Source organism: Triplophysa rosa, linkage group LG15 (assembly GCF_024868665.1).
Source record: "Triplophysa rosa linkage group LG15, Trosa_1v2, whole genome shotgun sequence".
Classification (NCBI taxonomy): Eukaryota; Metazoa; Chordata; class Actinopteri; order Cypriniformes; family Nemacheilidae; genus Triplophysa; species Triplophysa rosa.
This window is the reverse complement of record NC_079904.1, coordinates 12,783,433-12,792,449: the sequence shown is the minus strand read 5'-3', so window position 1 is coordinate 12,792,449 and position 9,017 is coordinate 12,783,433. Positions and strand designations below refer to the sequence as shown.

At 39.4% G+C, this 9,017-nt stretch overlaps 1 protein-coding gene across 1 annotated transcript in view; it reads left to right on the top strand.

Annotated features, from left to right (window-relative positions):
- The first annotated feature begins 661 nt into the window (after positions 1 to 661).
- The window catches only part of fryl (furry homolog, like), a 65,454-nt gene continuing 57,098 nt past the window's right edge, over positions 662 to 9,017 (top strand). Inside the window, exon 1 of the mRNA XM_057353899.1 lies at positions 662 to 1,359. Within this exon, the coding sequence (XP_057209882.1) occupies positions 1,140 to 1,359 (220 nt within the window). The 5' untranslated portion in view covers positions 662 to 1,139. The remainder of the gene's footprint in view (positions 1,360 to 9,017) is intronic.

Sequence of the window (9,017 nt, the reverse complement as noted above, 5' to 3'; positions counted from 1 at the left end):
GCAGTTTACCCCAGAACACCTTACAATTTTGTCCAGATCCCTAGAAAACATAACTATTGTTATATATTTAATATATTAAACTGCTGTTACCCCAATATTTTGTATGCGAGCGTGTATTTTTGTAAGCACTGTAAAGTTTGATACGGTATTGTTGATTTAGCGAGCTTGTCAAACAGGACAAACATGCCACGAGCTAATTCTCCCACCGCTTTACTTCAAAGTGGAAGTGAAACCAGAACTTTAGTCTGCTTAGATATGAGACAACATGTTTTTCTTTAAATTGTCTGTTCGACAACATTACGTTATTTTTGGCCTTTTTGGGTGTTTGAAGGAAAATATAGACGGGAAGTTAGAGTTCCTATTGTGTGTGTCAGCCTGCAATGTTGTGTGTGTGGTGGGAAGAGTGTGAGGAGTAGCTCTAGTTTATTGCCTGATAAAACTTATCAGAGCGTGGCAGCATGCTGAAAACGACACGCCTTCTTACTTTTTGTTATACACTCCCTCGCCATCACTGATGGATGAGCCTTTCTCCCTCCCTCTTTTCTAAGAGCATGAAAGTCTGGGTGTCGTTGCTGCGTTTTGATTGGCTCTTCCCCAATAACGCTTTGCACTCAACCTGAAAAGCTCCGCCCACTGTCTTCAAATCACCCATCTTGCATGAACAGACAGGTAGTACGTTGGTGTCTTGTCGAGGTTAAAGCTTCTGTTTATCTTTATAAGATCAAGCAGGTAAAACATTCGGATACGTTTCTGAGGAGCATGTGGAAAACAGACAGGTGGAATCGTACTCAGAGAACTCTGATTGAATGAAGTACAAGCAAGCACCTGTAGATCCAGAGTTGAACGGCAGCATTCATCTCCTCGGATCTTAAAAGGCGACATTACCGCACCACGACTGAAGAGCTCACTGAACTTCATCTTTTTTATTCTTGGTTCGCTGTGTACATAGACTGTTCTACTAATAACTCTGACATAACAAAGAGGAACTTGTGGCCGTGGTTTTGCCTGGGTGGAGGAGCCGCTCGGCGGTCGTCTGTCCGGTTACAGACGAGCCTGATTCTTGAGAGGTGATGGTGGGTGGCGGAGCGGTCACTGTGCGCCCGCACAGGCGCCTGGACTGAAAGTGTCACAGTGCAAACATGGAATTTCTCAAGAGCCTCGTTCCCACGGCCATCTCGGGGGACGGCGGCATGCCGGCGACGGATGCGGGGGGAGTGTGGTTGCGGGATACGGGCCCTCGCTTGCTGAGGATAAAACGTTTGGGGATGCAGCCTGTCCCACAGGTCAACGAAGAGGAGCAAGATGCAACCACCCCGACCGGGCGTCCGGTCGTACGGCTTCAACGACATCGTGGCAAAGGTACCGACAGCAGACGGATTGAAATTTAAACATCTTGGGAAGAATAGTGCAGAGCGGGCTGTTTGTTTAGGAGGTGTGTGTGTTTAAGGTGTGTATTTGCACCTTTTTCCGATGGTAGTTGGGCTCTGATGTAAGGCGAGAGAAAATGTTTTATGAGAGCGTTACCCAACATCAGTGAGCAGATACTGTATACTGAAGCTCAAGTCAATGACCTATCAAAAAGCTAAAACTGTCTGAACTGAAGACCAGAGGCAAATAAAGTCTTGTTTTCATCTGTAAATATTTACAGATAACCTTACGGAAGAGTTTTGATCAACTCTCGAGATGCTGCTGTCTAATTCTCACTGCCTTTTTAGGGTGTTGACTCAGAAACGCCACCTGGTAACTTTAGTGACTAGTGGGCAAAATCTCATATTATCACAGTCTGAGCAGAAGTTTCTGTGGGTGATTTTATGTAGAGATGCATATCCACCGGTCATTTGTTTTACCATATCTAATAATCTAACAGATATTATGTACAGTACTTAAAGTGAAAGCTCACCCAAAAATAAACATTCTGTCATTTACTCGCCCTCTTGTCATTTCAAACCTGTATGACTTTCTTTCGTTCGCAGAATACAATTGAAGATATTTTGAAGAATGTTGTTAACTGGCACCCATTCACTTGCATTGATTTTGTATCCATACAATAAAAGGGGACTGATGTTATTTGGTTACCAACATTCTTCAGAACACCTTCTTTTGTGTTGTGCTTTGGGTAAACTATAGCTTTAAATGAATGCAAAAGAACTGCACAGTCTGTTTGAATAAGTAAGGATTTTCTGGGAATAATCTGGGTAAAACTACCATGTATACAGAAAGCACATCATATCATCATTAACAAGCTTAGAGCTGTTGTAGGGAATTATGGGTAGTTACATGTTTTTAGTAGGTTTTAAGTTATTCCTTAATTTTATGACTCCTCCTTTATTGACGCACAACCAAGATGTTTTTGTTGTGTAACGCAAGATGATGAGAGATGTATGACAATTCAATGACTTATGTGTCTTAATGAGTGTCCTAATTAGCATCAATATTTCCAAAAATTATGCACACACTGCAAAAAACTTTTGTGGCCCTAAAATGCAAGTACAATCGAATTGGCTTTCCCTACATAAATTTTAGATTTACTTCATAAAAATAAGTTAAGCTGTGTTCTTTGTTTAAAGGAATAGTTCACTTTAAAATTAAAATTTGATCATTTTAGTCCATTATCCATTATAGTCCATTATATGGATAACAACCCTGGAAAACTTTCCTCAAAAGCCTCAATTTGTTTTTGACAGAAGAAATAAACACTCAGATGACTTGTATGACATGTGAATTATCATGAAATTTCCATTTTAAAGTGAACTATTATGAATTGAATTAAATTGAATTGAACTATTCCTTGAACTCCAACTTGTTTTTATTAGGTCCAGCAAATCGCCACTGATCAAAACTTTAAATAATTAGTCGAATACCTTGTAAAACCAATTTGATTTTACTTTAAAAAAAAAATTAAGGGCAGCCAAAAAATGACAGTGGAAGGTATTAACATATTATGGAGACCAATATGGATGCCAAATTGTACACATGATAACTAGAGAAAAATGGAGCAAATGAACAAAAAATATAAAAACAGAAGAATTGCATCGGACTTTATCTGATGTCACAAAGCACTTATTGTTCAACCCCTCCAGCTACGAGTTACAACTTTTTACTATGCAGTCAGTTCTTGATGGATGAAATCAATAAAAAAATTATTTGTAATGTCTGATTAGAGAAAGAAATTGAAAGGGCAATGTCAATAGTTGAGCCTTGACTGGACCTATATGAAAGATAGACTCTTGGTTTGGTATGAATGAGGAGGACTGAGTTATGAGTCGTGAGTCGTACGGTAATAGTAATGCAGGGTCATATAGGGAAAAATTTGCGTCATGTTGGGGTGATGCAGCTACGACCACTCTTTGTTTTCCTGTAAGTAACAAGCAGACAAGCAGTCTAGGGTGTGATCCCCTGAATGTGACTTCATTCAAAATGCAAATTGACCACCACACATTCAAATGTGACGGAAAGCACAGCCAGAAGAGAGGAGTATTTTATCCGTCGAGTTCTTCATCCTTGGAAGATTCAAGCCAAGCTATGTTTGTGGGTGTTTAAACCGCACCCGGACCATACCTCGCTCGCCCCAAATTGATGAGTCTTGTGTGTCAGTGATTCGGGTTTTTAATGTAACTGCCAGGACACGCTCATTCAGTAAACATAGTAAACATCCAATCTCCCAGTGTTGGCCAAACCACTCAAAAATGCATCTAGAATGTCTACGACATGAGACAAATAAGCAAAACTTTTAAAAATTGTATGTTCTCTTCAAGTAGCTGGATACACTCCCAAGTTCATTTGCAATGCTGCTGGCTACTGCCTGACACTATATTCTCTTCATTTCGGAATATTGTTTTTGAAAGTATTGTAATTATTGGAAGAGCTATTTTTCCCCTTGAAGTAAGCAAGTAAAAGATGTTCAAATAAACAAACGACTCTTTGATTTTTATGGTCGACTTTGTTATAATTCCCTGGAGCTCAGGAGTCATATATCTAGTTATTTGCTTTGATTTGTTTCTGAATGGATATTGATGCAGTGTTGACATATATTTTTTCTATGGTTTGGCAGGAACGTTTTTATGTTTTGTTGGGTAGCGCCCGTCCCCAGCTCAACCTGTTTCTTCAGCTGCAAGGCAGATTTACAGACAATCAGAGAGACCTGCCCTGCTCGGCGTGTTACATAGTGATGTTCTGATGGGCTCTCGAATCACTCAGTTGTTGTTGATATTAATGGTGTTTTGAAGGGTGTTATGTTAGTTGTGTTTTGCTCTAGATGTTGCTGAGCGCAGAATACACCGCATTCAGGAAGAGGAAGGATATGGCCACTGTACTGCGTGTTATGGTGTCTAATAATATCGGTCCCCTCGAGCGGTTTCCAGGGTTGCTGATCTGGAAACAGTGATCACACACTCAGACACAGTAGCAGCCCAGCCACACCCTCTCTTCCTCTTTTTCTTATCGCTGTAGTCATTGCGATGCAAGACTTCATTAAAGTTAAATGAAAGTTTGTCTTAGGGAAAATGCATGCGTGTGCATGTGATGTTTTCTGTCGGGCAGTTTGTGATTCATATACAACTGGAAGAGCAGAAATGCAGGTTTAGGATATGCCAAACAAGTTAAGATCGTACAGTTAAACACTCTCTTTGTCAAGCTGTCAAAACGATGTACAGCAGTCTAACGGTAATGGATTGTTACTTTACATTAGCAACAGTACTAAAGCCCTTTTATTTTTTCCCAAATGTCACTTTAATTATTTCCTAAATTCATTTTTATTTTCATATTTTTTTCTATATGTGACCCTGGACCACGGGAACATTTTTAGTAATAGCCAAAAATACATTGTGTGGGTCAAAATGATCGATTTTTCTTTTATGCCAAAAATCATTAGGATATTAAGTAAAGATCATGTTCCATTAAGATATTTTCTAAATTTCCTACTGTTAATATATCCAAACTTAATTTTTGCGAGTAATATGTGATGCGATCGGGGAAAACCCAACACATGGTGAAAACGTTCATATTACAGGTTTTGATGCCAAATGAAAGCCCTTTCCAAAGCTGGTTTTAACTCACTTATACCTTGTATGTAGCCTTAAGTCATGGCTATCTGAAGTCGGCTGAGCGCTATGATTTTCAGGAACGGAATTTGGAGAAAAACAGGTTTAAAGTTATAGTTATAGGTGATAAAAATAAAAGCTTTACAGTAGGGATGGGCGATATTATATCGTTTGCGATATACCGGTAGAAATTCCCCACACGATAGGAATTAGTCTTCCCGCGATATAAACGATAAATTCTAGTTGATGACGTATTTCTTTGTGAGACCCATTCACAACTTAATATGTGAAGCAAAAACGGGTATAGCGGAGGGCGGACGTGAAGCTGAGAAAGAGTTTGCACTAAAAGACGAGCTCTAAATCTCGTTTAGGTTGGCACTGTAGATGCATCCGAGTTCATGTTTAGTTTCACTTTCGTTTTATTTAATTCGTTTGTTAAGTATTCGTTGATAGTCATAATACGTTACACCACAACATTTAGTTTGGCTAAAAGTATTTATTTAAACATTCGTTAGATGTTATGCGCGCGTGCGCAAATTGTTTAATACGATTTCTTGCCTGTTATATACAGGATGAACGGAGCGTCCCGTGCGCAGCTCGAGCCCACATGTGCTTTCATAGCGACACAGCGTGCACAGCACTGCTGCTTGTTTACATACAGTACAATGAGAGTTTGTATTACGTTATTTTAAATACGTTTATGAGCGCATAAAAGCATGGATTATTTAATTAGATTTCTTTTATCTGCATTTTTCTGTTCTCTTTCTGTAGCGCGAGTCATAGACAGATTCAGTGTATGTTGCTGTGAGAAGAGAAGGTTAACACAGATCAAGAGAGAGTGATTGACAGCATGATGCGATCGATCGTTTCCACCCAACAATAGAATATATACAGTTTTAGGTATGACATGATGTGTTTATTAAACTTTAGTTCATATAACTTTTCTTTACTACAACCTTTTGAAGTAGAATCTCACTATTATATTTTATATTTACAAAAATACTGTAGGTATATTTTAGGAGCTGTTTGATTTGGGGTAAGTTTTATCCTACTTTTTGATAATAGTTGTTTTTCTGAGGGTCTAGACTACATGCAGCTACTATCACTTGACGCAAAAAACAGCGGTGGATGGCGTTATGGATATATCGTCATTTTTATCGTTATCGCAAGAAATACCAGGAATTATCGTGATAGAGTTTTAGGGCCATATCGCCCATCCCTACTTTACAGTGATAAAAGACTTTTACGCACTAATAACAATTGAATAAAAAAACATTTCCTAGTGTTGAAGTGTATAAAAATACTGTATAAAACCGTTTGATTAAAACGAAAGTAAGGAAAATGGTGCTGTGCACACTTAAAGAACGAGAGCTCTGTCAGGAGTGCTAAGAGCACTGCAGCACAACACAACGACACTAGCAAACATTACGGACAACAACTAGTAAGTAGTGAAGCAAGTTTTACATGGTTTATCGTGGGCATAGTGTCCGATTCTGAACTTTTGATCATCCCTCCACACGGTGAGCTCCGCCATCTCATGATAACGTTCTATAAAAAACTTTGCATGCCATAGTTTACACAGGTGCAGAAAATGTGTATTGATACTCCTTCTTTCTTCATGTTATGTGGTTTACTTTGATAGGTGAACTGTCTTGGTAGTGTTAAGAGAGGGAAAGTTATGAGTGATTTTTTGCAGCTCTGCTGGCATGTCCTTAAACATCAGCTAGCCACTTTAAATCGCTATTTTTCAGCAATAAAACAAGTGCATTTTGCCACAATATTTTCAGATATGATAGACAAGAGGTTATAGAATAATAATTTAACGAAAAAACAATTTTGACAAAAATTGACTTTCGATCTATTTTTTGATATTCCTGAAAACGTCCCAGCGTGACATCCGACGGGTTGTCCCAGATTGCATCACATATGCTATGCTAAGGACTTCATCTGGACAACTTTAAAGGCGATTTTCTCAATATTTCGAGAGATTACAGAGTTTTAAATTCTCAGTTGCATCTCGGCCAAATATCGGCCTATCCTAACAAACCGTTTATCAAAGGGAAGCTTTAGGATGAAGGAAAAATCTTAATGTCAAAAAATTTACCCTCAAGACTGGTTTTGTTGTCCAGGGTCACATATAAGTACAATGTTTACAGTAGCAGTGTAGTTTGTAGTATTTACTATAGTAAAATTCCTAGATGTTGCAGTGTTTTTGATCCTTACTCTAGTACTACAGTATCAGTTTACTATAGTTTATACTACAGAATGCAATAGTATGGGTATGGTATAATTTGTTTAGGTTAACTGGACTTTTATTTTGGCGAGTTGTCGCAAAGACCTTTGCGTTTCAGTCTGTGTATGATAGTAGACTTTCTCAATTGAAGCAGCGAAATGTTTGTGAAGTAAAAACTCTTTAAGATGAAGTTTATGTGTTTGCATTAGAGACGCAGACATTGAAAACTGCTCGAACGTGACAAGTACAGTTCACAAAACCGTGTCACTTATTTACTCCGAGACACACAGAACAAGTGGATAACATATGTAGCAGATGTAGATTTATTGATGCTAGTCCATCCATATCACGATATGAATGTAATTAGCTGTTAAATGCTACTGTCTTATTCATACAAAATTCTGGGTTTCTCGATTCGTCACGGATATCATAGGACCTTACAATAGTAAAATGTGTTTTTTTGTCACCATTTATTTTTCTATCGTTCATGACTCAGCGTACTGTATTTTGCATGATTTGGTCAGTTTTGGAGATAGTGTATAGAGTTCTGGGTGCTGATGTGTACTGTACCAGTGTCTGTGCTGACTTAAGCAGTGCTGATCACAGGTGCGATCAGTGGAATTGTTAGGCTAGCACGCCCACTGTCCCTCTCTTCCCAACACACTGGGTTTCACCACCTTTTAAAAGTGTCTCTCGCTCGCTCTGCTGAGCGTGTGTTTGTTGCATGGTGCTAAAAGATGCTTGTTCCCAGCGAGGTGTGCAGCATCCCAGCTTGCACCGTGTCTGACACAGTGTTATGGTTTTAGCTGAAATGTTTCAGCACGGGACTGACTTTCTGACATCCAAAGAATTTAATGCTAGTTCATCCACAGAACTACTGGGACAATTCATCTCAAATGAAAATTCGGTCATTGTTTGCTCACCCTCATTTTGTTTCTAAACTTGCTTGTGCTTGCTTACTCTACACAAAAGTAAATAATATAATGTAATTCTTTACAATGACAGATTTAGATGAAGATAAAGTCAAACAGGTTTGGAACTGCATGACGGCGAGTAAATGATGACCACATTCATTTTTAAGTAAAAAAACGCTGCTCTTTGATCTGTTGTTTGCACTTTTGTAGCTTTGCATTATTGGGGTTGCAGATTAGGGTTGCGCGACGTCTACCAAATTGGCATCGGACGATGCCTACAGTGAAACATCGTGATGGATGATGACATCGGGGGGCAGGGCGAGGGGGCGGGGCATATCAGTTTGTTAGATAGCCATCTGCCAAAACATTAAAAACAATTATATCAGTGCACTAGACTGCTACCAAAACACATTTTGTGACCAGTTTTCAAGACAGCGTGATTTGTTTTTCACAAGTACTCGTGCATGTACGACCTGCAAATTTGGAATTTCTTCCTGTTGTTATTTCATGTGGAAAGACGAGTAGATCGTGAGCCCACCAGTGTAGGCTGTGTGATAAGTCAACTGCGCGGGTCGCGCGGCACTGATGTTTCCCGCTGCCATTGCGGACGCGCACAGTTCAGGTCGTCATTGACAAGTTTACACACACACACAACGTGAGCGCGTTAATACGATTCACTGTTTGCGTTCGCTTTCTACGTCCGTCTCGCGCACACACGCGTCGCGCAGCTTCCAAATCATACTCAACTGCGGATAAGCATGAATGGACGAGCTCGACACATGCGCAGAATGTCGTACTGTGGACTCGGCTGTCAACATTTGTCTTGGGTAT